The 27,867-nt window shown below is 46.7% G+C and overlaps 2 protein-coding genes and 1 pseudogene across 2 annotated transcripts; 1 reads left to right on the top strand and 2 right to left on the bottom strand.

Annotated features, from left to right (window-relative positions):
* The first annotated feature begins 14,162 nt into the window (after nt 1-14,162).
* On the top strand, nt 14,163-18,092 carry LOC136533969 (proteasome subunit alpha type-6-like). Its single transcript, XM_066526479.1, has 9 exons — nt 14,163-14,474; nt 14,585-14,688; nt 14,802-14,883; nt 15,718-15,814; nt 16,331-16,389; nt 16,539-16,624; nt 16,896-16,991; nt 17,794-17,853; nt 17,960-18,092. The coding sequence occupies exons 1-9, from the start codon at nt 14,354-14,356 to the stop codon at nt 18,083-18,085; spliced, it is 831 nt and encodes a 276-aa protein (XP_066382576.1). The 5' UTR covers nt 14,163-14,353; the 3' UTR covers nt 18,086-18,092.
* On the bottom strand, nt 18,071-20,008 carry LOC136533968 (protein STRICTOSIDINE SYNTHASE-LIKE 4-like; annotated as a pseudogene).
* Nucleotides 20,009-24,527: 4,519 nt separating this feature from the next.
* LOC136533970 (protein STRICTOSIDINE SYNTHASE-LIKE 4-like) lies at nt 24,528-26,520 on the bottom strand. Its single transcript, XM_066526480.1, has 6 exons — nt 26,323-26,520; nt 26,009-26,230; nt 25,758-25,825; nt 25,387-25,623; nt 25,173-25,302; nt 24,528-25,078 (listed from the first exon to the last, which is right to left on the bottom strand). Exons 1-6 carry the CDS (start codon nt 26,464-26,466, stop codon nt 24,776-24,778), a joined length of 1,104 nt encoding a protein of 367 aa, XP_066382577.1. The 5' UTR covers nt 26,467-26,520; the 3' UTR covers nt 24,528-24,775.
* Nucleotides 26,521-27,867: the final 1,347 nt, after the last annotated feature.

Genomic DNA, 27,867 nt, shown 5'->3' with positions numbered 1-27,867 from the left:
CGGACGGTGGGGCTGCAGCGGACGAGTCGGGCGCTGAAGTACGTGGAGCAAGATGGAATTGGGCGCCATCATCATCTGACCCTGAGCTCTGAACTGACTGACCCTCTGAAGCAGGAAGTGTCGCTGAAGCGGTCTGGGTCTGAGCTGGTGCTGCCTGTGAAGCTGCAAGTATGTCTGTCGTAGGATCTGACGAGGCGATAGACAAGGGGAGCCGCTGAGTAGTCATGATAGCTGGAGCTGCTGTAGACGGACCGGCAGTATGCATGTGAGGCAGAGTAGGCATGCCGGTCAACTCACTGAATGATGCTCCAAGACTCCTGGAGACTGACGACTCAGGCACGAATAGTGAGGACGTCTGCTCTGGTGAGAAACCCATGTGATAAGGAGTGAACTGCGGGGCTACACCAGGTGAGGCTAACCACTGGGACACCTGTACAGGAGGTGAAGGAAACTGAGCTGGAGGCTGTCCCTGACTCTGAAGCCCGATAGGCTGTACTGCTGGAGTCGTCGAAGTGGTAGGAGGCTGTGCAAGCTGGGGCGAAGTCTGTGGCAGTGGGATCCCAATGGCTGTCACTACATGCTGCATGAATCCCATGAGCTGCTGCTGCATAAGTAACTGCTGGTGCTGAAGGAGCTGCTGCTGCCGCTGAAACTCGTCCCGACGAGCCTAAAACTGTGCGAAGTTTGTAGCAGTCTCCTGTGCCTGTCGTGTCTGATCCTGCTGCATCCGCTCAAGAATAGCAATGAGAGCGGGGTCTGTCTGTGGAGCTGGTGGAGCAGAACTAGAGCTACCTGCCTCTGCATCGTGTCTGCGTGGAGGCATCTGAGGTATAGGCTGGTAGTCGTCGTTGGAGCTGTCACTGTACTCACTCACCTCTTACTGTGCCTCTAGCTCCGCCTCCTCAGTGGCTGCAATCCCTCTGATGATCTCGTCCTGCTGAGCTACGGACTCTGGCACGTTAGGACGACGGCTAGGCTGTCTGGGTGCCGGAGGAGTAGCGTGTCTGATCCTCTGTGACAGGTTGTAAGCTAGGAACTCCGTAGTGGCACCTGTATACTCATCCATCATGCCAGGGGGCTTATCAATCACAACTCTGTGGATGAGAAACGTGATCCAGTGAGCATAGGGAAGCTGCCTGCGACCCTTGAATCCCTCAGCTATAGTATCCTCCATCTCTGAAAGAAGGAGGTCCCAGATGTCAAACACTGTCATCTGCATAATGGCATTGAGAAGCCAGAGCTGTAAGCGAGTCAGGCCCTCCGCTTCTTGGATGTTACCTGCTTCTTGGATGTTACCTGCTTGGTTGACTTGCCTTTAGATCCGGCTGGCTGACGAGGCGGGGGCCTCCGATCATCATCACCTGGGCCACCACCAACATTCTTGGTGCGAGCCATCTGAACTGACAAGATGGTGAACTGCCGCTGATGGAGATCAACTATCAATACTGTCGCTTTCGAGGCTTGGCCTCGATCCTTACTCGCGAGCTTGGCTCCGAGTTGACTGCCAACTGTCAGACGAAAAACAACGGAACCGACTCGCTGCACGATAGAATAGATGGATATACAAATAAATACCATATATCTAATAGATGCGAAACCCTAATAGAGAAAGCAATGTAGATGCGAAATTGAATCGAGTGGCTTTCTACCTGACAAACAGCGAACCGAGAAGAGATAAGATGTCACGCGGGGGATCCTCGGAACCGGGCTAGGGTTAGGTCAAACGCCCTGAATGCAATTGGAAATCAGTGCATTTAGAATTGAAAGGATCAAGATTGAAACGCAGAACTCGCCTTACCAACCAATGAGAGGATAGGGCAAGAGCACTTGGTGTGAAGACGAGCAGCCTGGCAATGGTGGAGCGGCGAACTTCGGCGCGAGGTGGCCGGCGCGGTGCTGCAGAGTCGAGCTGGCGCGATGGCTCGGCTGCAGGGCACGAGGAGGCTGCGGCGCGGCTAGGCAGGGGCACGGAGGCGCGGGCACGACTGGGCAGGTGCACGGAGGCGCGAGTGCGAGAAGGCGGCGACGCGGCTGCTCGAGCTAGGGCTGGCGAGCGAGGCTGCGGCGGCTCGGGCTTGGATCAAGGAAGAAGAAAAGGTCCGAATAAATAACCCCCAAAAACGCGACAGAAAAGGAAACGGGAAAAGAGTCCTTAAGACGCGCGAGATCCACTGACCGGACGCTCCGGTGGTAGCGACCGGACGCTACCACCCAGCGTCCGGTCGATTCCAGAGAGGTCCAAATCCTCTGGAATCGGGACCGGACGCATCCGGTGGTCCATGACCGGACGCAGGCAGGGTCCGATCAGTACAATTTGATCTTCCTCCAATCGACCGAACGCTGAACCCTTTCTGATCGGACGCACAGACGCAGCGTCCGGTCACTCCTTCAACAGCAGTTCACCTCCTGTGAACTAACCGGACGCTGAACAGCAGCGTCCGGTGCAGCGTCCGGTGCACCTTTTCCAGCAAATCTTCAAACTTCCTTCGCGCTGCCTGTTCCCAATCAAGTCCCAACTTGAATAAGATCCAAATAAACACCAATTGGGACTGATGTGAGTGACCTCTCTCAAACCCTCATATTTTTCAAAGTATTTTGCCTTAGGCTATAATTCTTTTTAAGAAAATAAGCAACAAGAGGGCAAATGGAACAAAACGACAAAACAACAATCATGCATATGTAATGCTTGTAAGTAAATCTAGTTGCTTGTCAAGTTTGATCCAAGGTTAAGCTTCTTCACACGCTTTTCGGCGGTTATCTTAACCATGTTAGACAAGCCCTATATGCATTTCCACAAATTAAACATGTTGTATATTATAATGAATGCAAGAGACAACACAAGCTCAATTTTTTGTGAAGTTACTAAAATCAAGTACATTGAGCTCGTTCCGCAATCTATAAAATGTAGCTTCATCTAGCGGTTTAGTGAAGATATCCGCTAATTGATCTTCGGATCTTACACCTTCTAGTGATATATCATTTTTAGCTACATGATCTCTTAGAAAGTGATGGCGGATATCTATATGCTTGGTGCGAGAGTGTTGAACCGGATTATTTGCAAGTTTCACCGCACTTTCATTATCACACAAAAGAGGTACTTTCTCTAGAACTACTCCATAGTCTAGTAAAGTTTGTTTCATGTATAATATTTGTGCACAACAAGCACCCGCGGCAATGTATTCCGCTTCGGCGGTGGACAAAGCCACACTATTTTGTTTCTTGGAGGACCAAGACACAAGTGATCTACCAAGCAAATGGCACCCTCCGGATGTGCTTTTTCTATCAACTTTGCATCCGGCGTAATCCAAATCGGAATAGCCAATTAATTCAAATAAAGCTCCTTTGGGATACCAAAGGCCAATGCTTGGAGTGTGCTTAAGATACCTAAGGATTCTTTTTACGGCAATTAAATGTGTTTCCTTAGGACTAGCTTGAAACCTAGCACACATACACACACTAAACATGATGTCGGGCCTAGATGCGGTTAAATATAATAAGCTACCAATCATAGAGCGGTAGAGAGTTTGATCAACCGAGTTACCTCCCTCATCTAGGTCGAGATGTCCATTGGTAGGCATTGGGGTCTTGATTGGCTTACATTCATCCATCTTGAATCTCTTGAGAAGGTCTTTTGTGTATTTCTCTTGAGAGATGAAGATGCCTTCTTTCATTTGCTTGACTTGAAAACTAAGAAAGAATGTAAGCTCACCAATCATTGACATCTCGAACTCCTTAGACATCAATTCACCAAATTCTTTGCATGAGTCTTCATTTGATGATCCAAAGATAATATCATCAACATATACTTGACAAATGAAGATATGCCCATCAAGCTTCTTGATGAATAGTGTGGTGTCGACCTTCCCAATGGTGAAGCCCTTCTCAATAAGGAAATCCCGAAGGCGCTCATACCAAGCTCTTGGGGCTTGCTTAAGCCCATATAGTGCCTTGGACAACCTATAAACATGATTAGGATATCTAGGGTCTTCAAACCCGGAAGGTTGATCAACATAGACTAGTTCATTAATAAAGCCATTTAAGAATGCACTTTTCATATCCATTTGATATAGTTTCATTTCATGATGTGATGCATATGCAAGAAGGATACGGATGGCTTCTAATCTTGCAACCGGTGCAAAGGTTTCTCCAAAGTCCAAACCTTCAACTTGAGAGAACCCCTTTGCCACTAGTCTTGCCTTGTTCCTCACAACAACACCTTGATCATCTTGCTTGTTACGGAACACCCACTTTGTTCCAATCACTCTTGCACCTTTTGGTCGCTCTTCAAGATTCCATACTTCATTGCGAGTGAAGTTGTTCAACTCTTCATACATGGCATTGATCCAATCCGGATCTTTTAGAGCTTCTTCTACCTTGGTAGGCTCATAGCAAGAGACAAAAGAGTGATGAGCAATAAATGAGGTAAGTTTTTGAGATCTAGTCATCACCCCCTTTGTTGGACTCCCTATGATGAGATCTTGTGGATGATCTTGTAGGAGAGGTGTATTTCTTCTATTGACCACTTGAGGAGGAGGTTGTGGAGCATCAACATCTTGTGCTTGTACCACCATTTGCTCATGGGAGATGTGAGTATCTTCATTTTCTACTCTCCCAACTTTATCACCATCTTGTGGTACATTTGATGAAGAGGGTTGGTTAATGACTTGTACATTATCTTCATCATCTTTTGGCTTGATGTCTTCCACCAGAATATTCTTCATAGCCTCCCTCAATGGTTCATCACCTACATCATCAAGATTTTCATGTGCTCCTTGGGAGCTGTTAGATTCATCAAATTCCACATCATATGTTTCTTCAACCAAGCCGGTGGCATGATTAAATACTCTATATACTTTGGACTTCGATGAGTAACCAACAAGAAAACCTATATCACAACGCCTTTGAAACTTCCCTAGGTGTTGCCGCTTCTTGTAGATGTAGCACTTGCAACCAAACACCCTAAAGAAGGAGACGTCCGGCTTCTTCCCATTGAGCAACTCATATGGTGTCTTGACAAGGAACTTTTGAAGAAATAGGCGGTTGGATGCATAACATGCGGTGTTGATTGCTTCCGCCCATAGAGCTTCGGGGGTGTTGTACTCATCTAGCATTGTCCTTGCAAGAGTGATCAAAGTCCGGTTCTTCCTCTCAACTACACCATTTTGTTGAGGAGTATAGGTTGCGGAGACTTCATGTTTGATTCCAACTTCATCACAATAAGCTTCTATGTTTGTGTTGTCAAACTCTTTGCCATTGTCACTTCTTATCTTCTTGAGCTTTACTTCAAATTCATTTTGTGCTCTCTTGGCAAACTTCTTGAAAGAAGATGCAACTTCGGATTTATCATGAAGAAAGAATACCCATGTATATCTTGAATAGTCATCCACAATCACAAGACAATAGAGATTTCCTCCCAAACTCTTGTATGTTGTTGGTCCGAATAAATCCATGTGTAGGAGTTCTAGCACTCTTGTGGTTGACATGAAAGCTTTGGTTGGATGAGTGTTTGCAACTTGCTTGCCGGCTTGACATGCACTACAAAGCTTGTCCTTCTCAAACTTCACATCCTTCAACCCTCTCACCAAATCATTCTTCATAAGCTTCTTGAGTGAGCTCATCCCAACATGAGCAAGCCTTCTATGCCATAGCCACCTAAGTGTTGTTTTGGTGAATAGACAAGTCTTCAAGTTTGCATCTTCGGAGGTGAAGTCAACTAGATATAAGTTGTTGTATCTAAATCCATTGAATATCACTTGATTGTCATCTACCTTAGATACAACCACCTCCTTCTCGGTGAACAAGCATTAGAAGCCAAGATCACACAATTGACCAACGGATAGCAAGTTGAAACTCAATGAAGCAACATAGAGCTCATTTGAGATGGAATGATTATTTGATATTGCCACTTTGCCCAATCCTTTGACCTTGCCCTTTGAATTATCTCCAAATGTTATTTTCTCTTGTCCATCTACCTCTTCATCTAGTGAGGTGAACATACGAGGATCACCGGTCATATGTTGTGTGCAACCACTATCAATAACCCAATGACTTCCACCGGTCTTGTAGTTCACCTACACACAAGAGATTCAAGCTTTAGGGATCCAAGCTTGTTGAGGGCCCTTCACCTTCTCAACAAGTGACTTAGCCACCCAAATTTTCTTAGGCCTACTCTTGTTGGGGGGACCTAAGAACATGACTTTCATCTTTCCACTCGAATCTTTTCTAAGCATGTAGTGAGCATTGAAAGCAAAGGGTCTAGCATGCTTGGGCAAGGGTTGTGGTGGTGGAGTTTGACACTCATGAGCAAAATGGCCTTCTTGTCCACATTCAAAACATCTCTTTGGCTTTGGCTTTGGCTTTGATTGTTGGTGTTGAGCTTGAGCCTTCTTCTTCTCTACACTTGCCATATATCCAATGCCACTTCTATCCATCTTCATGACGGTATTCTTGAGTAGCTCACTTTGGAGATGCTTGCCTCTAGCAAACTTGCTCAATCCCACCTTGAGATGCTCTTTCTCCATCTTGAGCTTCTTGTTCTCTTCCTTAAGAATATCATTGTTCTTCTCTTCCTTGAGTTTCTTGATTTCTTCTTTTAATTTCTCATTCTCAAGGATCACCTCTTTGTCATGATCAAGAGTTTCTAGCACAATGGTGTTGTGACTTTTCATCTCTTCAAGATCTTTCATGAGCTTCTCATTGTTACTCTTGAGCTTGACATACTCATTATAGTCATTGCATTCAACCACTTGCTTGCCCTTGCTACTAGATCCATGCTCAATGCTTTCATCAATTAAATCATCACATGAGGTAGCTATATCAATCTTAACAACATGGTTAGTAGCATCATGTGGCTCATTTGGTAAGAATTCTTGTGCAATAATAAGGGTATCATAATTGATCTTTAGAGTTGCATATTCATCTTTTAGCTTATTGTGACTAGTGATAAGCTCATTGTGTACCCACTCAAGTTTATCATTTTTATCTTTAAGCTCTTTCTTAGAAGATTTGAGCTCCTTGAGTTTGGATGATATAGAATCATTTGTTTCCTTGAGCTCATCATTAGCCTTTTCTAATGTATCACACTTAGCTAAGAGTGAATCATTTTTAGCATCAAGCTTTTCATTTGTAGCTCTACTCTTTCTAATGATCTTAGTATATTTTCTAAGTATTTTGACAAGATTATCATAAGTAGGTGAGCCATCATCATCGCTATCACTATCATCACTAGCATGTTCATCATCACTACTATCATCACTCTTAGTTACCTTGCGTTCACCTTTGGCTATAAGGCATAGGTGTGTAGAGGATGATGGCGATGGTGGTGGTGAAGATGCAAGATCAATAGCAATGGCGGCCACCTTTTCATCATCACTATCATCATCGGATGATCCACTTGATGAATCAATATCCGTGAGCCAATCACCGACAATATAGGCCTTGCCACTCTTCTTCTTCTTGTAGAACTCCCTCTTTTTGCCATCTCTCTTCTTGTATGGCTTGTTCTTCTTCTTTTCATCTTCATCACTTGAATCATCTTTCTTGCCCTTGTTCTTGAACTTATCTTTCTTGGGCTTTGTGCATTGATGAGCTAGATGACCAAGTTCGCCACAATTGTAGCAATCCATCTCGGAGATTGGCTTTCTTCTTGAGCTAGTGAAGAACTTCTTCTTTTTGCCATCAAATTTGATGCCACTCTTGTTTAGCCTTTTTAGCATCTTGGTGGTCTTTTTCACCATGAGGGCAAGGCTTTCTTCATCATCTTCATCACTTGAGCTCTCATACTTAAGTCTTGCTTTGCCCTTGTCTTGGCTAGCTTTGAATGCTAAGTCTTTCTCTTTCTTCTTTGTAGAGGATGAGCCATCTTGTGGTGTGATGTGCATGTACATCTCATGAGCATTGATCTTTCCCAAGATTTGTGTCGATGTAGCGGCGGAAAGATCACCTTGATGTAGCACGGTCACAATGTGCCCATATTTGTCAATGGGGAGGACACTCAAGATTTTTCTCACAATGTCGGAAGGTGACATTTGAGTAAGTCCAAGCCCATTGACTTTCTCTACAAGAACATTTAATCGAGAATACATCTCATTAGCACTTTCTTTGGGAAACATCTCAAAAGAATTTAGCTTTTTAATCACAAGATGATAGCGTTCCTCACGCTCACTCTTGGTTCCCTCATGGAGCGCACAAACATCCGACCATAGTGCATGGGCGTCTTTGTGGTTCCTTACACGATTGAACACATCTTTGCAAAGGCCTCTAAAGATGGTGTTGCGAGCCTTTGCATTCCATTTTTCATAATTTACTTCATCGCCTTGAAGTTGTGCGGCATTCCTAGGTGCGGGGAACCCTTGAGAGGCGGCTCTAAGAATTCCAACATCTAGAGCTTCTAAGTAAGCCTCCATGCGGATTTTCCAATATGGAAAATCATCTCCCTCAAAGATAGGAGGAGGACCATCCCCGTGAGACATCTTGCTCTAAGCGATTAAGCTTAAAAACGTGAGCACGAGGCTCTGATACCAATTGAAAGGATCAAGATGCCCAAGAGGGGGGGTGAATTGGGCTAATTCTAAATTTTCTTGCAATAATCAAATCCTACGGATAGCCCAATTAACCCCTTGTGCCTAGAAAAGTGTTTATGTCAAACTAATGCACAACAACCTCTCAACCTAAGTTCCAAACTTACTCTAGCAAGCAATTCTTATGGAAATGAAAACAAGTATTGAATTGCTCAAAGTAAACGCTCAAAGTAAGTGCTCAAAGTAAATAGAGAGAGAGGGAGGAACGCGGCGATGTTTTGCCGAGGTATCGGAGAGTCGCCACTCCCCACTAGTCCTCGTTGGAGCACCCGCGCAAGGGTGTAGCTCCCCCTTGATCCGCGCAAGGATCAAGTGCTCTCTACGGGTTGATTCTTCGACACTCCGTCGCGGCGAATCACCCAAAACCGCTCACAACTTGAGTTGGGTCACCCACTAGCTCCGCCGGGTGAACACCAAACTCCCAATCATCACCAAGCCGTCTAGGTGATGGCGATCACCAAGAGTAACAAGCACGAACTCTCACTTGACCACGCGAAGCCTAATGAGAAAATGGATGCACACTTTGCTACTCTTGATTTGCTAGTGAGGCTACTCTCTTGGATTCTCGAATCACAAACACCTCACTAGGACCTTGCTCTTCTTGGCACTCACAAACGTGTTTCTCAGCTGTTGGAATGAGCAAAAGATACTCCACTCACGAGTGGAGCTTCTATTTATAAGCCAGCCTGAAAAATGAACCGTTATGAGCTTTTGCGGGATGACCGGACGCTCCGGTCGTGATGACCGGACGCTCCGGTCAGTTCAACCCGCGAAACAGTTTTCAAGTGATGACCGGATGCTGTCAGGGTCCGGTCAGTACTGACCGGACGCGTCCGGTCGCTCTTGGATGCTTACTGTAAACGACCGGACGCTGGATACACAGGGTCCGGTCACACTGACCGGACGCGTCCGGTCACTCTTTTCCAAGTCTGGATCCTTACTGGAGTCGACCGGACGCTGGCCCTCAGCGTCCGGTCACATGACCTCCCAGCGTTCGGTCACACCAGACTTGATCTTCTCAGTCAAATGAACTGACCGGACCCTGCGGCCAGCGTCCGGTCGCACCGGAGCCAGCGTCTGGTCAGTATTTGACCCTCCATTCACTTCCAACTTCCGAACATATGTGAATGAAGTTTGCTCCAAAGGATCTTAGGCATTCATAGGAGCTACCTAGAGCTAGTTTTAACAAGTATGCACCACACCTAACTCACTAGACTCAACTAGGTCAAGCTACCCGTTCATACCCCCCTTCATAGTACGGCCAAAGGAAAAAACAAAGTCCTAAACTACTCTAAGTGTCTCTCCAACTTCAACGACACTTAGAACTAGTTATCCTTAACCTTGTCGTCCATCCTTTGAAAACCGAAACGATTTCCATCGTAGGGGCATGACAACCTCGATTGCCCAATCGATCTCTATTACCATGACCTAACTTAATTGTCTCTGCAAAACACACGTTAGTCATAGTAATCTTGTATTGACATTAATCACCAAAATCCAACTAGGGGCCTAGATGCTTTCAACCGTGATCCCCATGGAGGCCGTGGACAGGGACAGTTGGCCCTGACCGCCACATAACGGCACTTACAAATATGCGTGGGTAGAATCACAGGGGTGCCTGTTCTACGTTCGCTTCTGCTATTCAGACCACTCGCTCGACAATCGTTCCATCGTCAGCGTCGAGGTTTCAAAGCTTGATTTGTCAACACGGGCCTAGGCGAAAGTAGGGATGCTCGACGGCAAGGCGTTCCTGCTTGTTCATCCCCAGTTTGGAGCATCCTTGGATCCAGATGAAGCCGGTTTCGGCTTGAAAGGTGACTGTATCTATTACTGCATGCCCGATGACGATGCGCTCCATGTTTATGACATGGGACGAGGGACTACATCTTTGTGAAATCCTGGACCCTACATTGGGGATCATTGTTCTACCAAGGTCTTGATGCCTACTACTTTGCTAAATTAATGTTATCTAGTGGAGTAGCTATGTATTCTTATGGGAAATTCCAGCACCTTTTAGCTAGCTAGGTGACTTGTTAGTTTACTTTGTTTTTTTTCTTTTTTATATATACTATATATATTTTTTGAAACAAATCAGGCAGGAGAGCTACCGATCTCCTACCAATTATATTAAAAACAGATGAAGCTCGGACTAGAGCACCTGCTGAATAACATTTGCGTAGCACTATCGGTGTTTTGGGTCCGACGAGTCCTCAACCGACTAGTGAAAGTGTATTGCGTGCCCCTAATCCTGGATGGTGATGCAAAGAGACACAAGGTTTATACTGGTTCAGGCAATATGTGCCCTACGTCCAGTCTATGAGAGCGATCTTGTATTCCTTGCACCGAGGTGCTTGTAGTAGGGGCTTACAAGCTGAGCGAGAGAGGGAGCTAGTCCCAGGTCTCTGTGTAGAGTGGCGTGGGTTGCTTGAGATGTTGATCTCTTATAGTGAGGAAGCGTGTGTGTCACAGAGCGTTGTGCGTTGCTTGCACGTGTGAGTCTCCTGCCTAGAAGCGGCCCTGGTCACTCTCTTTTATAGTTGAAGGGAGGCATAGGGGCGGTACATGGATTTGTTACGTGGCATTTTGTGAGTAGAGGCGGTATGTCCGAGCCCTGTAGCTCATCACTGTGGCGACATGGTCGGTAGAGCGGCCTTGTCCTCGGTGCACGGAAGTGACGTGCCAGTCACGCCTGATCCTGTGCGACGTGGGAGCTCCTGCGGCTTGACGCAGGGCATGGTGCGTACTGTGGACGATGTGCCGGTCCCAGAGTGCTGACAACATGGAGAGCTGAGGCCCAGTCGGTGCAGAGGCTGAACCATTGTGGGGGGTTCGGCGGGCGCGAGTCCTGAGGCTACAGGAGCCCGGAAGCGGATAGCCGAGACTCGGAGGGAGCAGTTGGTCTTGTACGCTGATTCCGAGGCTACAGGGACCCGGACTTGACTTTTCACGCCGCGCTGTCCTTGGAGCAGGGGTTAGGCAGCACAGTGCAGCACGGGTATCAGCCGTGGGCACAGTGCCGAGCACAGCGGCCGGTAACCCCTGCCCCGTCCTATCCCGGACGGCATGGCGTCGATGTGACTCCCGTCTCGTCGGCCACTCCGCTGTACCGTGCCGCCGTTCGGCTGACATCGCGGGAGTGGTTGGACGCGTTGGTTGGACGTGACGTCCTGTCAGAGAAGTCGGTCAAGGCGGCGGTGACGGGGTTGATGCCGAGCCGGCCTCGAGCGAGTCGGTAACTGAGTGCTCGTTCGAGGCCTCGTGACGCGGGGCCTCGGGCGAATCGGAGAATCGGTACCTCGTCCGAGGTCTTGTGGCGCGGGGCCTCAGGCGAGGCGGAGAATCGGTACCTCGTCCGAGGCCTTGTGGCGCGGGGCCTCGAACGAGGCAGAGAACCGGTACCTCGTCCGAGGCTTTGTGGCGCGGGGCCTCGGGCGAGTCGGAGAATCGGTACCTCGTCCGAGGCCTCGTGGTTTCATTCTGGGTCGAGCCCGCTTCGGGTGAGCCTGGATTTTGTTCGAGGTGGGCCGGGTGGTCTAGCCGGGCCTTGGATAAGGTGGGGTTCGCCGGTGGTTGTCTCCTGGCTTCGATATTTATAAGGTCTAAGCGATTTTTTCGGTTCTTGTTTAGGGGACCCCTTTTTATGGTACCCGACAAGCACTTTAGCCACATTAATTTTTTTTTGAATTGGAATAATTTAATACATATATGTGGGAGTTAACCAAATTTTGGATCATTTTACAAAGCTTAAAGATCGTTATGAGCTAAGCAGGGGGCTAAATTATGAATGGTGCCAAACATTCATAATGATTATTATCTAGGGCAGGTAGCCACGCAGGATAACACAACAACTTTGAAAATTTATTCAGGACAGGAGACCAAGAGCCAGCCAACCACTAAAGTCTCGATGACGCTTCGCTGGTGCTTCTATGTAGTCTGAACAATTAATGTCGACTAATCCTAAACTCTTATAAAACTAAATCCCACTAGCTTATCTCTCTAATATCTTCTTAAGCCACGTCATCCACTTCCACGCATTCATCTCCACCGAGTCCCTCCTCCATGTAGCAATTTAACTTCCTTCGTGACTTTCTGGGAACACGAAACGAACAGACAAAGTCCTATCCAATCAATGTTGCAAGCGCGCTGTTTGGTCATCTCTAGCCCCTGCCTCTTCCCCTGCCATCACTGCTCACCTCCCAACTGACAACCGGTTTGTTTTTCTATATTGAATTATAAGTTAGAATAATATATTTTTTTCTTATATTAAACTAACCAGCAGTAAACAATCTAACTGATCATGTATATAAACCCAAGGAGGCAAGTACGAACCCTTGATCCAAACTGACAACTCTTCGAGCCTGTTCGTTTGACACAAAATATTATAGTCGAAGCATCCATGGAGCATAGACTCTCTGCTACTGATTTTAAGTCAGCGCTTCTCCACTGGCTGTTGGTCAACAAGGTCTAAGAACGTGGCAGTTCCTCTTCCTCCAAAAAGTCTGAGAAAGACAAGCACCGAAGCTACCATGGATCATCAGCAGGTAGTAGTACTTTCTCATACCCAATCTGTTCTTCCTGCATACTCAGAGTTTTTTTTTATGTACATTAACTTTTAATATTCTTTTACGAGGTTAGCGATCCACAGGTATATGCCTTTTATGAAGTTAGCGATCCACATTAGTACTTTCTCCTCTGCAGGTTAGCGATCCGTGTTTTCTTTTATGAAGTTAAAGATCAAAGATTAGCATGTTGCCTTTTCTTTAGTTCATTCACGTTGGACTACTGACGCAACTCCTTTAATGTATCATTTTTTTTGTAAACATATTTAAATCAATTAGTAATCATGATACGAATATATGCCCACGGTCCAGCATTCAATTGAAGTTCATATAGATTTTTTTTCTTCAATTACACCCCTGCCCACAATTTATTGCAGAAAATTTACAAGCCATTGTATGTAAATCATGTCTGATTCTTCTACATCCTATTCCTCTTAACTCAATTAAAATTACCTTTATATTCCCGCGACAACGCGCGGGGATTTCACCTAGTTATAATAGACAACGAGAACTTCTACTAGCAAATAAGAACCAAAATGAGTCCATGAAGATTCAAACAATGTTAAGCTTGGTACCATTAGATAGAGCATGTTTTTACAAAAAAAAATCTAAAATTGGTTTCATAATTTTCCAAGCTAAAACAATTTTCTAAGATTAAACCAGATTTTAGAATTCTTAATTGCATGATTTTTTCATGTAAAAATATTTAAACAAATTTTGAAAATTCATTTTTATGTTTTTTGTTATTTTTTATAAAAATATTTTTTGTCTGATTTACCTCCTTGAACTTTCACTTAGTTCAATTTACCCGTCTAACATGGCATCGCGTCATTAAAACATTCTTCAAAACCACTTAGGTGCTTTAAAAGTTAAGGGGTTAAAAGAATAATTTTTGTAGATGAGGAGAGTGGGGGATTAAATGGACTTTTTCCTTTATTTTTAGGTCTTGGGGCCCTTTCAACTGCAATATGGCCCAGCATTCCAGCAACGTAACGCCCAAGCCATCAGGCCGTGATGGGCCGCTCACCGAAGATAGGCCGCATGCCACACACAACATAACCTGGGCTGCCGCGCGACCTAGAGCTGAAGCCTAGAAGCACTCCACTTTACTTTCGCCCCCGACCAAAACCCCCCGTCGTCGCGTCCCCAACTCATCTCATTCTCAGCACGGCCGCCCGAGCACCTCCTCCCAAACCCAAACCCACGCCGAGACCGATGCAGGTGGGTGAGGTGTCCAGCGGCGGGAGTAGACACCGCGGCGCCGGAGCGTCCGGCGCCGTCTCCGAAGACCGCCGCGTCACCGTCTTCTCCGCCAACGGCCGCCTCTACCAAGTCGGTGAGTGCGCTGTGCGCGCGCACGGAAAACCCCGAAACCCGAAGCTCCGCGCCGCCCGCCGGCTCCGGTATCTGATGGTCCTTCACTCCTCTTCCGCGTCTCCTTCGCAGAGTACGCTTGGAACGCCACGAGGCTGGCGGGCGTCACCTCCGTCGGCGTGCGCGGGGCCGACTCCGTCTGCGTCGTCGGCCAGCGGAGGGCGAGCGAGCCCAAGGTGAGTGCCCCTGGCCCCGCGCGCCCGCGGCGGGGATCGGTCCAAGTTTAGTCTCTCGCGTTCGCTTGATTAATCGATCATGATGCTCTTCTGCTTGCTTGCTTCTATTCTAGGACAAGTTGCTGGACATGACCAGCGTTTCGCGCCTGTTCCCGATCACCGAGCGGCTGGGGTTGCTTGCCACGGGGATCGTAGGTGACCTCACCAGCGCTTGCTTCTCTTGTTATTTCTGCCCGAACTCTTAGCGGAACGTATGCGCTGTGTCTGATCCATTCTCCAATTGCTTTAATGCTAATGCGGTTCCAACTTGTTCCGGTTTTGTGGGTGATGTCGCTCGGGAGTTACGGGGTAATGGCGTAATACACCATGCGCCGTGGCGCAGCGTTGCTTTATTTATTGCGTGTCTGATGAGGGCGTTTGAAAATTGAAACTGTATGGTGTATCTTCAAAATCCACCTACGAACTTTTGTAATTGAGCTTTGAGCTCTGTAGACTTGCATTTGGTTGGTTGACACACCAACATACTGTAATCATATTGGATTTGATAATCTGAAACCTTTGGTTATACACTGCAAAGGATCAATTCGACTGTCATCAGCGCACACATATAATAATGCATTAATGCATCACTTCGTCGAAGTTGGTCGAAATTCTAATGATCTGTTTGGTTTTCCTGATTGATGTGAGCCATTTCCGCCTTATGTTCATGAGCATCGAATGCATGATTGCTAGCTTGACATTGCTTGCAGGTGGCTCTGCCAATTTATTACTTCTGTTTCCAATCACCATTGCATCAGACCATTGGTTTGGTAGCTTGTTGAACACCAGGCCATTGCCATTAAATTTAACATCTGAAATTGTTTAGAATTTACTGTTGAAATTTGAACTAACTCGAATCACTATTGACCAGTACCGCCGTGCGGAGCACTAAAGATAGTAACATCAAAACATGACACAATAGTAATGTTTATTTGTATGCTTCTTTTAGAATGCTGATAATCATAGCTCTTTCTTCAATCATCATTACAGGAGAGGGACGAGCATTGGCTCATGAGGCAAGGAATCAAACTGCAGCATTTCGTTTCAAATGGGGATATGAAATGCCTCCTGATGTTTTGGCACAATGGTAAATATTGACCTCAAGGAAATAGATACTAGATCAGGACTTCACACTGGCAGTGCCTATAATTGCTTGCTAACATGAAAATAATTCTATCTGCATCATTAGTTAAATCTCACTCATGTTCAGTCTCGTGTTGGATGTATGAGAGGACACTGAGATATCCTCTCGAAGGCATTTATCCTGATTTATGCATATGTTTTGTCTATCTGTTGATCCTGCACATTAAGTTGAAGGAAAGAAATTAAGTGGGGCCTGTGAATTTCAAACACCGTAAAGTACAGAGAGTCATGGGTTGTCACAAACCAAAACTATGTTTATATATTTACTATGTATAATGTTTTCTTTCATTAATGATAATTTATATATAAACACGATTTTTATATTTACTATGTATAATGTTTTCTTTGATTAATGATAATTTATATATAAACACGATTTTTTTTCAATAACCTGGCATACTTCTGTATTTAAACAGGGATCTTCTGCATGTAACCAACTGCATATGCTTGTTCTTCACAGGATTGCAGACAGAGCACAGATCTGGACCCAGTATGGTTCCAAGAGACCTTCTGGAGTTGGTTAGTGCAATGAGATTTACATATTTGAGGGTGGTGTTCCTTCCCCACAATAAAATGGGAGTGGTGGAACCTGCAGCCATGTTTTACTATTTTCTGTTATATATCTTAATACTTAGAGCCTTAGACCGCCCTTGTACTCTCCCATGCAGTTGCTATGATTTTGGGCATTGATGATGAGAAAGAAACTCCACAGCTCTTTACATGTGATCCTGCTGGGTATTTCTTCGGTCACAAGGTATTTATTATTCAAGGAAATTTGAGCTACTCACTGACTTCCTTGGTTCATCAAACTCATAAAGTCATAATGCAAGCTATTTCTCTTTTGGATGATTTTCACGTCTGCAGATAAGACAGTGTTTATTTATAAATTCTGTAAAAAAATCGTTTGTTTATAACCTCGATAAACATTCTCGATGGATAAACTTATATCATCCCATTTTACATGCATCAATTTGGAATACATTCTGTATCAGAAAGACATGACTTCTCCCATGCATTCTTTTCAGGCAGCAAGTGCTGGCCAAAGAGATAGGGAGGCTGCCAACTTTCTTGAGAAGAAAATGAAGAACAATCCTTCACTAACATTTCAGGAAACCATTGAGGTGCGTGTGTTTTTATTTGTTGAGAGCAAACTCGATGAAGGTATGCAAGACCTCCTGTGGATGAATAGAGACAGGAATCATGTGATTTACTGTCCATGACCATCTTCCTGGTGTCTTTTTAAATTAGCTTGAGCAAACGTTTTTATTTGAGATGTTTTTTTACATGTTTATAATATCATATTGATTCCTGTAAACGCATAATACAGGAGGGTGTTAGCTATTTGGTCTGTGCTTGTGAAATTGCGAGTTACGACGACAGCATGCATTTTATACAGCATGGTTCTTACAATTGCAGTAATAAATGTTCTTTAAGACAAGTAGTAGTGAGATCTATAACAATAACACTGTAAGATCTCTGGTGAACATTATTATAAAAAATCAGGAGTTCCATTTTGTTGGTTATCTACACATGCTATTAAAAAATCAAATAAAACCCAAGTAATCTAAAAACACTTGCTGAACCTTTGGGTGTTTTTTTACTGTTATAGATCGCTTTCCGGAATCATGTAGTAAGTTCAATAGAACTGCACCTGGAGACTTTATTATTATATTGTAATAAACTACTGAATGCCACTTTGTTTTTTTTTTTCTTCTACACTTGCTTCAGAAACTTGTTTACAGTTTAATGGATTGTGACTTGGAACCTAGTTTGCATATTAATTTGTGAAAGCATGTTGGACTCGATAGTGTTAATGCATCTTTCTGTGAGCTGATTTGGCCTTTATTCTCATAGCACAGTGATCAGTTTCCTGACTTGGTGGTTCAGTCCAATTTTGATTTATTCTTCTCCTCTCATTTCCAGATGGCAATATCAGCATTGCAGTTCGCCCTGAAGGAGGACCTCAAAGCCACAGAAATCGAGGTACTTAATCATTTTTAACTTCTGTTGATATGCTGTCATATTCGTCCTCGTCCATCATCATGCTCTGAACAATGCAAGCATATATAACAAGTAATCACTGTTCTAGGTTGGGGTAGTCAGGACGGATGATCCAACTTTCAGAGTGCTGACAGAAGCTGAAATCGATGAGCACATGAAAGCCATCAACCCACGCAAAGCAGAGCTAAAGGCCAAACAGTTTCTCAGCTACTAGTCTTCTGAATCTTCTACAGCTTATGAAATCTTAACGGGGAGCCGATTACTGTACATCAGAGCCGTATATGTCTGTCTAGACCGAAATGTTCTGCAGCTTATGAAACGCTTAAGGAGTAAAAAGTGTGTCTAGACCTAAATGTTCCCCAGTTTATTCCGGTATAAACTGACATGGAGAACTCGAATGTCTGTCTACGAAGACACTGCTCCCTGCTCCTGCTGTGTCACCTGCGCCAGAGATAATTTTCCGACGAAGTTGGTCGAGAGGCTGCTGAGGAAGATGTCCCCGTTGAACTCCGTCACCGATGTGACGGAGTTGATCACCTTCCCTTCGGAGTCGTCAAGCACGCGGACGATGTTGCCATCCTCCGACACCTGAGCCACCATGGCACCCTTGATCGTTGCCTTGCTCCACTTGAGGAGCACGGGGAACGAGGCCACCACTCTCTTCGTGAAGGTCCAGCGCGTGATGAAGTCCAGCCATGGCGAACTCAGCTGCATTTTGGACACCAGAAACTCAAAACTGTCAGGTGATGCTGTTAGCAAGTTAGGCATGAATGATGCGAGGAGGCGGGAGCCAGTGGCTGGAAGGCTGACGTGGAGGGCAATCCAGAAATGGCCGTCTGACCCGAGACGAATGTTATCTGGAGCTCCCGGAAGGTCGACGAACGTCTCTGCCTTGCCGGCTTTCTCCCCTTCAAGCCACACTTTCGTGCAACTGAACCTGCATGTTTTTTTCTCCATAGTTGGTTGGTTCTCCATATGTTACGCGTACTGTATGGCCCGGGTGAAGGTTCAGTTACCTCCACGTCTCGCAGACGACCACAAACGTCTCGTCCCTCGGCAGGGCGACGCCGTTGGCGCAACTGAGGCGGTCCAGCACGACGGACGTCTCACCGTTGCGCGGGTCGTACCGCAGGAGGCGGCCGGTGGCGCGGGACTCTAAGAAGTCGTAGAACCACCTGTCGAAGCCGAACCTAGTGCTGACATCGCTGAAGTAGACCGTGCCGTCGGATGCCTCGATCGCCGCGTCCGTGAACCTGGTGTAGTGGTGTTGGCCGGCGGGCGCGAGAGAACGGTCAGCGGTGGCACCGCAGGGTGCGATTTCGTCCGGAATTTGGGTAGGGATGCGAACCTGATGGTGGAGCCGTCGACCTCCGAAGCAAGAAGGGTCACTCCTTCCTCCCAAGAAGGGTCACTCCTTCCTCCCCGACTCTCAAACGTCCCTGCTCAATCAGTTGCATACAAATTATACATACAGTAATAAACAAATATCGCCATTTTTTAATCGGTGTTCCGTACATGTTTTCATGCTGCTGTAGTGCTGATCATCGTGACAAGTGTTCGTAGTTTCGTACTAGAACCAACAACGCTAGCAAGTCCTCCCATCGGTGGTCGGTGGAGGTACCCTACCTTGTCGGCGTCGCAGACGAGCATAGTGCCGTCGGCGGACGGCGCGACCCCGAGCAGCCCCGTGCCGCCGACGAAGCGCCACCGCTCCCAGGACCCGTTGTTCGGGTGCATCCGCTGCAGCCACCCGTCCCTGGTGGCCGTGTACACCGCCCCGCCGGCCGCCGGGTCCACGTACACGTCCTCCGGCGCGTCCAGCGCCCCTTCCCCCAGCTTCTCCAGCCTCTGCAGCACGGCGCGCGTCAGCGTCACACACGCGCACGAAACGGCAACAACAATTAACGAGCAACAAGGATTTTCCCGGACGACTCGTTAACCTGGAGGAGGTTGTTGGGCGGCGGAGTGGGCGGCCGCGGAGTCGACGGCACCGGCTGCACGGGGCAGTTGAGCGCGACGTGGGCCGCGAGCGACGCCACCGCGGCCAGCACGGCGGCGGCGGCGGCGAGGAGGCCAGGCGCCATGGTCAGTTGGCCACCACGACACCACCTCACCAATGGACGACTTAGTTCCAAAGAAGCAGCTGGCAGTTGATATCACGGCTGTGCGAGCTTTTTACTATCTTGGCCCTCGTACGAGCGCTGAGTTTTCAGAGATTCAATCAGTGCACGCTGACGTGTGGCGGCATCAGCCAGAAGGCAAAAAACGAAACTATATATCACTATATCAGTTTCCAATTATATAAAAAAATATATCTCAATTTGCCCTGGATTCGCAAGCAATAAAGAGCACTGGTCCAGGACAGAAGATACTTCAACAGCAGACAAGAGCTGCGTGAGGGACCAGGGTCTCAGGGATGTGGCCCAGCACTCCTGCAGTGCACAGCGGTGAGAACGGCCTGCACGAGCATGACCTGCTTAATTTGTAAATTGCTGGTTGAACTTCCTCAGCTTGAGATTGTGACGTAGTAACTGCTGGGAAAGCGTGAGAGATCGACATAGCTGAAATAGCCCTGAGTTGTGAGTTACAGCCTTCTTAAGCAAACCCTTCAGCTTATGTGCCGAAACCTGAGAACACTTGGAGGCTTCATCATTAACTCCTCTCAACACAATCTTTGCTTGTGATAAGTGAATCTCAACAGTTTCTTTCTCGAGTGTATCCACATAGGGTTGTGAGCCAATCTACACGAATATCGTGTCATAGAACTTGATTGCTAATATTCTGCTATCATAAGTGAAACAATGCCCCTGCATATCCATTGCAATTGTGGGATCAATTGGTCTGAGAGCATCTGACTTCCATCAACAGTTGTGAAGTGTAAAGGATCACATGATTTCTGGTCTTGTTCAATTTGAGAGGCTAACTCCTAAGGGAAGTCTCAATGCTACAAACCACATGTAGTTTCTATACCTATTAATTTTTATAGACACTACATATAGAAACCATGGTCCCAATTGATACTTTCTACCGAACAATTTTTTATCCAATCATACATGTTCTCTCTCCATTCTCTGTCAATCACATCCTTTCATGTCTTGGTTCTCGTGTAGACATGATTTTTAACTTAGACCCAGTTTCTATGATTTTTGCTCTCTCTCTTCAGTAACTACCTTGCTACATCAACAAAACGTTTAGGTAGCAGTACAATTAATGTCCATAGAAAATATGGTGGTTTCTGCATTGGGAGTGGTAGTTAATGATCCATTTTTCCAGGGTGGAAGGGAATGAGGGCGCTTGGTAGCAGAGTCGCCGCTTAACCAAGCAGCAGCGCTTCGGCCGAGCGATACACCACCTGTGCAAGCTGACACATGGGCCTCTCCCGTTGCTAAGCGTCTATAAGACAAGAGTTTGCATTGTAGGTTAAACTCTAGTGCTAATTCTCTCTCTTATAAGAATCTATCGCATTGTACAGGCCCTAAGTCCTAACTAACAAAGGTTCAAGCGCTACCAGAGTCTACCAGAATACACACCTCACGTTTGCCAATGAATCGCCTCAGTCTCAGAGTTCTATTCTTCCTTTTGACATTAACATCTGAAGGTGTCTGCTGCACAGTCATGGCAACCTGTCCTGTTGTAACTTCTGAATCCTCCTCAGTAGAGGTATAATCTGGATCAGGCTCAACTTGAACAGCTCCAACAGCTCTTGAATAACATGAAGAGGAATCAGGTTGGGCACTTATGGTTTCTGCCTGTCCACTTCTCTCCACAGGTGAAACAAAAGGTTATTGGCTCGGCGATAAGCTTTCAGAGCCAACAAACTTTTCAAGGGACCAGTAGCCCAGTAGGCTGAGATGGTTCTGCAGTCTTACTCTCATCCTTCTTCATCATTGGTTTTCGCTTATCTCCAACAGAACTAAGCTTTGACTAAAACCTACTGAATCCCTTGTTGCCAAACAGACTTTTGCTTTTCATCGGATTCAACTCCACTTGCTGCGTGATAGCCAACTCACTAGCAACTTGCACCATTTTGGGCCTATGCAGGGCGTACCCAGTGCAGAGAGCTCCCGCTCTGTGCGGGATCTGGGGAAAGGTGTCAGTGGCAAGCCTTACCCTTGCATGTGCAATGCGAGGAGACCACGACTCGAACCTAGGACCTTCTGGTCAAAGGCGGTAAGACTCTACCGCTTGCACCAGGCCCGCCCTTTATTTTGGGCCTATGCAGACCCCCCCAAAAAAAACGTGTGACAAAAAAAGTATAATCATAAGAGGAATTATACAGAAGAATGTCATGTGATAACTCATCACATTTGTATTGATACTCCTCTACAGAGCCCAATTGTTTCAGAGAGTCCAATTGCCTCAATTGTATCTGATGCTGATCCTTGTCAAAGCGGTTGAAGACAAAATCTGCCGTCGAGTCCCAAGTCTGAAACCGACCTTGATGCTGATCTGTTTGTAACCAAACCGCAGTGTGACCTAGAAATTTGAGAGCAACGAAACGAGTCTTCAAGTCGGGATGAACCGCGAACACCTCGATATACATCTCGCATCGATCCCGCCATAAGCGTGCGTTAGAACCATCAAATTTTGGAAGCTGCATCTTAGGAATAGATTGAGAACGAAGACCTCGATCTCCCTCTACACTCGTGCCAACCCCAACGGAATGAATGGGATCAGGCGACATACCGTTGACCAGGCATGGCGAGGGTCCGAGGACGCCACCGCCAGCATCCCGGTGGTGAGCTGATTCGCCACGCCCATGGGGTCGTTCGCTCGGCGGCGCAGATGCGCGTGCTGATGGGTGAGGAAAGCGGTGAGGTCGATGTGGCCGACCCAACCGCTCGGTGAGGGGGGTGGAGGTGGTGGAGCCTCTAGCCAAAGCAGTTGCGCCGCCGTGTCATCGATCTTAGAGAGCAGCGGCCCCATCCATTCGTCCACCGCGCCACACCATGCATCCAATGTCGAGAGCTTTGTCACGGGATTGCTTCATCATCGGTTGGAATCCTTCGAATTGCCTGAACAAGTCCTCCAGCGTCGCCATCATCTTCTCATCATGCTTGGTCGGCCTCGGAGCATGTTCTAGCACGCAAAACAACATGAATCCGGTTAAAACATTTGGGTCTCCCGAATCGAGAGGCTCATGTTACCAATTTATCACGAACTAGAGGGTCCGGTAAGTAGAAATGGACTGAATCTGAGCAAGCATCTTTCAACGGTAGGCGACATTTTCGTCAACAGCGAAGTGCACTTCGTCAATTTTGAGAATTTGCCCAACCAGACTAAATGACGAACGTTCGTTGGAATTGAACCGAGCGATCAAATTCCCGACATGCTTATGTTTTCTTTTTTAGAAAAAAATAATTCCATCATTTTCTGATTTGGATGGCGCAGGTGTGCTTCATTATCTTTTGGTTCTCGGCTGCGCACGCGCTCATCTCCTACATGCGCTCATCTTTCCTGCATCCTGACGTCAGCGCTGACGCGGGCGTAAAAAAAGCAAAACATTTATTTTAAAATACTATAACTCCAGAATTGTGTATCCGTTTTTAATTTCATTTTTACTGGTACGCGACGAGACGCACAAAACTAGACCCTACTTGCATATGTTTCGAAGGATTTTTTTTCTTAATAGCAATTTATGTGTACTGGCTTATAACATATAACTTACACGAAAAACTTAAAAACTCAAGAGTTATAAAAACACAACTTATTTACAAAGTGTTATTAAACGCAAAAGAACGAATTAACTTATAACTTGTGTCAAAACTTACAAACACAAAAGTTATTAAAACACAAAAGAATAAATTAACTTATAACTTATATTAAAACTTAGAAACACAAAAGTTATGAAACAAAACTTATATACAAAAGTTATAAACAAAACTTGTGTACATAAGCTATTCTATATAACTTGTATACATAAGTTATTCAATACAACTTATGTGTATAAGTTATAAGTTATAAGTTAATATACATAAATTATTACTAAAAAATTATTTAAAACATAAGCAAATGAGATCTAGTTTTATTCGTCTCGTCGCGTAGAACACACCGGTGCAGATAGAATTAAAAATGGATACACTGTTCTGAAATTATAGCATTTTGAAATAAATATACTATTTTTTTAAAGTGACGTTAGGGTAGTTGGAGACTGTGCAGGTGCCTGCAGCCTTGCCAGTCGGATCGTTCGCTGGCCTGAAATCCAGTGAACGACAGCCAGAATGGATTTGGGGATTTGCTGGCCTAATCTTTGAAAATGCTTATAGGGGTAAAGTTTGCATGTATGTGTTTATAGGGGTGAGTGTACGTGAGTTATGAGTGTCTGAATTATACAATGTAATTGTAAAAAAAAAAAGGAGAGGAAGAACAGAGAAATACAGCAAAGAGGATAGCCGGGAGAGGAATGGTTTAGATTTCTATTATTCCATAACCGTTTCCAAACAAATCTAACCCGCTTATATGCTGCCGTTACCTCACACACGACTTGGGGCGAGCCCCTGCGCCTACACGGGCCAAGACCAAAATCCGCAACTCCACGCAGTCTCTAACTTCCACGCTCAGCCACTCTTCTGTCTCCTCCCGTGAGGAAGGCGTTTCCTGACACAAGGACCAATATCTCGGCCCGAATGCTCGCCTGTTTGGGCTGGCACGATCGGTTACTGTACATCAGATCCATTTATTGACAATGATAATTTATAGACAATGATAAAAAGCAAAGATAACCTAGATTGAAAAGTTCCCCTGTTTAATTAACATTGAAGCACCTTTTCTGATAAAATTAACATTGAAGCATCGCAACTATGTTCATGCTTTACTAGGAGAACGTAAATGTTGCAGAAACAGGAATGTAAACGTTCCCCGTGTTCCCCGTTTGCGGCTGCTAAGCATCGGAGAACTCAAACGTCTACGAAGATGCTGCTCCCTGCTCCTGCTGTGTCACCTGCGCCAGAGATAGTTTCCCGACGAAGTTGGTCGAGAGGCTGCCGAGGAAGATGTCTCCGTTGAACTCCGTCACCGATGTGACGAAGTTGATCACCTTCCCTTCGGAGTCGTCGAGCACGCGGACGATGTTGCCATCCTCCGACACCTGAGCCACCATGGCTCCCTTTGCCGTTCCCTTGCTCCACTCGAGGAGCCCGGGCAACGAAGCCACCACTCTCTTCGTGAATGTCCAGCGGGCGATGAAGTCCAGCCATGGCGACCTCAGCTGTATTTTGGACACCGGAAACTCAAAACTGTCATGTGATTCTGTTTGTGATAGGACGGTAGTTTGGATGATGGGGGAGCCGGGAGCCAGTGACCTGGAGGACGGCAATCCAGAAGTGGCCGTCTGATCCGAGACGAATGTTATCCGGACTCCCCGGAAGGTCGACGAACGTCTCTGCCGTGCCGGCCTTCTCCCCTTTCAGCCACACTTTCATGCACCTGAACCTGCGTGTGTTTTTTTTCCCCACAGCTGGTTGGTTCTTCATGCGATCGAGCACTGTATGATGATCCGAGTGAAGGTTCAGTTACCTGGTGGACTCGCAGACGACCACGAAGGCCTCGTCCCTCGGCAGGGCGACGCCGTTGGCGAAGCCGAGGCGGTCGAGCACGACGGACGTCTCGCCGCTGCGCGGGTCGTAACGGAGGAGGCGGCCGGTGGCGCTGGCCTCTATGAAGTCGTGGTACCACCTGTCGAAGCCGAACCTGGTGCTGGCGTCGCTGAAGTAGACCGTGCCGTCTGAGGCCTCGATCGCCGCGTCCGCGAACCTGGCGGCGGAAGGGCCGGCGGGCGGCGCACGGTCACGCACATGGTGAGAAAAATCAGCTGTGGCTTTACAGTTACGGAGCGGCACCGCACGATGTGATTTCGTCCGGAATTTGGGTTGGGATGCGATGCGAACCTGATGGTGGAGCCGTCGACCTCCGAAGCAAGAAGGGTCACTCCTTCCTCCCCGACTCTCAAAAGTCCCTGCTCAATCAGTTACAGTAATAATAACTAATATAGTAAATAAGTATTGTCAATTTTTTAAACAGGTGTTCTGTGCTCGTCTCATGCGTCTGTTGATCGTAACACGTAGAGTTGTTCTCTTTTATTCGTCCTACTAGAACTAACGACGCTAGCAAAGTACACCGATCTGTGGAGGTTGCTTACCTTGTCAGCGTCGCAGACGAGCATGGTGCCGTCGGCGGACGGCGTGATCCCGAGCAGCCCCGTGCCGCCGACGAAGCGCCACCGCTCCCAGGACCCGTTGTTCGGGTGCATCCGCTGCAGCCACCCGTCCCTGGTGGCCGTGTACACCGCCCCGCCCGCCGCCGCGTCCACGTACACGTCCTCCGGCGCGTCCAGCGCCCCTTCCCCCAGCTTCTCCAGCCTCTGCAGCACGGCGCGCGTCAGCGTCACGCACGCGCACGAAACGGCAACAACAATTGACGAGCAGCAAGGATTTTCCCGGACGACTCGTTAACCTGGAGGAGGTTGTTGGGCGGCGGAGTGGGCGGCCGCGGAGTCGACGGCACCGGCTGCACGGGGCAGTTGAGCGCGACGTGTGCCGCGAGCGACGCCACCGCGGCCAGCACGGCGGCGGCGGCGGCGAGGAGGCCAGGCGCCATGGTCAGTTTGCCACCACGACACCACCTCACCGATGGACGACTTAGTTCCAAAGAAGCAGCTGGCAGTTGATATCACGGCTGTTTGAGCTTTTTACTGTCTTGGCCCTCGTACGAGCGCTGAGTTTTCAGAGATTCAATCAGTGCACGCTGACGTGTGGCGGCTTCAGCCAGAAGGCAAAAAGCGAAACTATGGCTCCGTTCGGCTAGCTAAAACTTGACTGAATGGGTTAAAAACGCTGTTCTAGTTGAATTGTTGCGAGAGAAAAACACTGTTCTAACTGAAAAATAAGCTGAATAGTGCGGATTATAAGGTAAGCCGAACGGGGCCTATATATCACTATATCAGTTTCCAATTATATAAAAAAAATATATCTCAATTTGCCCTGGATTCGCAAGCAATAAAGAGCACTGGTCCAGGACAGAAGATACTTCAACAGCAGACAAGAGCTGCGTGAGGGACCAGGGTCTCAGGGATGTGGCCCAGCACTCCTGCAGTGCACAGCGGTGAGAACGGCCTGCACGAGCATGACCTGCTTAATTTGTAAATTGCTGGTTGAACTTCCTCAGCTTGAGATTGTGACGTAGTAACTGCTGGGAAAGCGTGAGAGATCGACATAGCTGAAATAGCCCTGAGTTGTGAGTTACAGCCTTCTTAAGCAAACCCTTCAGCTTATGTGCCGAAACCTGAGAACACTTGGAGGCTTCATCATTAACTCCTCTCAACACAATCTTTGCTTGTGATAAGTGAATCTCAACAGTTTCTTTCTCGAGTGTATCCACATAGGGTTGTGAGCCAATCTACACGAATATCGTGTCATAGAACTTGATTGCTAATATTCTGCTATCATAAGTGAAACAATGCCCCTGCATATCCATTGCAATTGTGGGATCAATTGGTCTGAGAGCATCTGACTTCCATCAACAGTTGTGAAGTGTAAAGGATCACATGATTTCTGGTCTTGTTCAATTTGAGAGGCTAACTCCTAAGGGAAGTCTCAATGCTACAAACCACATGTAGTTTCTATACCTATTAATTTTTATAGACACTACATATAGAAACCATGGTCCCAATTGATACTTTCTACCGAACAATTTTTTATCCAATCATACATGTTCTCTCTCCATTCTCTGTCAATCACATCCTTTCATGTCTTGGTTCTCGTGTAGACATGATTTTTAACTTAGACCCAGTTTCTATGATTTTTGCTCTCTCTCTTCAGTAACTACCTTGCTACATCAACAAAACGTTTAGGTAGCAGTACAATTAATGTCCATAGAAAATATGGTGGTTTCTGCATTGGGAGTGGTAGTTAATGATCCATTTTTCCAGGGTGGAAGGGAATGAGGGCGCTTGGTAGCAGAGTCGCCGCTTAACCAAGCAGCAGCGCTTCGGCCGAGCGA

The sequence above is a fragment of the Miscanthus floridulus genome, unplaced genomic scaffold (assembly GCF_019320115.1).
Source record: "Miscanthus floridulus cultivar M001 unplaced genomic scaffold, ASM1932011v1 os_1376_1_2, whole genome shotgun sequence".
In the NCBI taxonomy this organism is placed as follows: Eukaryota; Viridiplantae; Streptophyta; class Magnoliopsida; order Poales; family Poaceae; genus Miscanthus; species Miscanthus floridulus.
This window is presented reverse-complemented; position numbering and strand designations above follow the sequence as displayed.

Bases quoted from the DNA above. Each gene is read 5' to 3' on its own strand.
- LOC136533970 (XM_066526480.1), bottom strand. From the start codon at position 26,466: ATGGCGCCTGGCCTCCTCGCCGCCGCCGCCGCCGTGCTGGCCGCGGTG. The intron at 25,303-25,386 runs GTAACTGAACCT...AAACACACGCAG, and splicing joins GTCGTCTGCGAGTCCACCAG to GTTCAGGTGCATGAAAGTGT. The intron at 25,079-25,172 runs GTCACTGGCTCC...TCCAAAATACAG, and splicing joins TCTGGATTGCCGTCCTCCAG to CTGAGGTCGCCATGGCTGGA.
- LOC136533969 (XM_066526479.1), top strand. From the start codon at position 14,354: ATGCAGGTGGGTGAGGTGTCCAGCGGCGGGAGTAGACACCGCGGCGCC. The intron at 14,689-14,801 runs GTGAGTGCCCCT...CTTCTATTCTAG, and splicing joins GGAGGGCGAGCGAGCCCAAG to GACAAGTTGCTGGACATGAC. The intron at 16,390-16,538 runs GTTAGTGCAATG...TCTCCCATGCAG, and splicing joins CAAGAGACCTTCTGGAGTTG to TTGCTATGATTTTGGGCATT.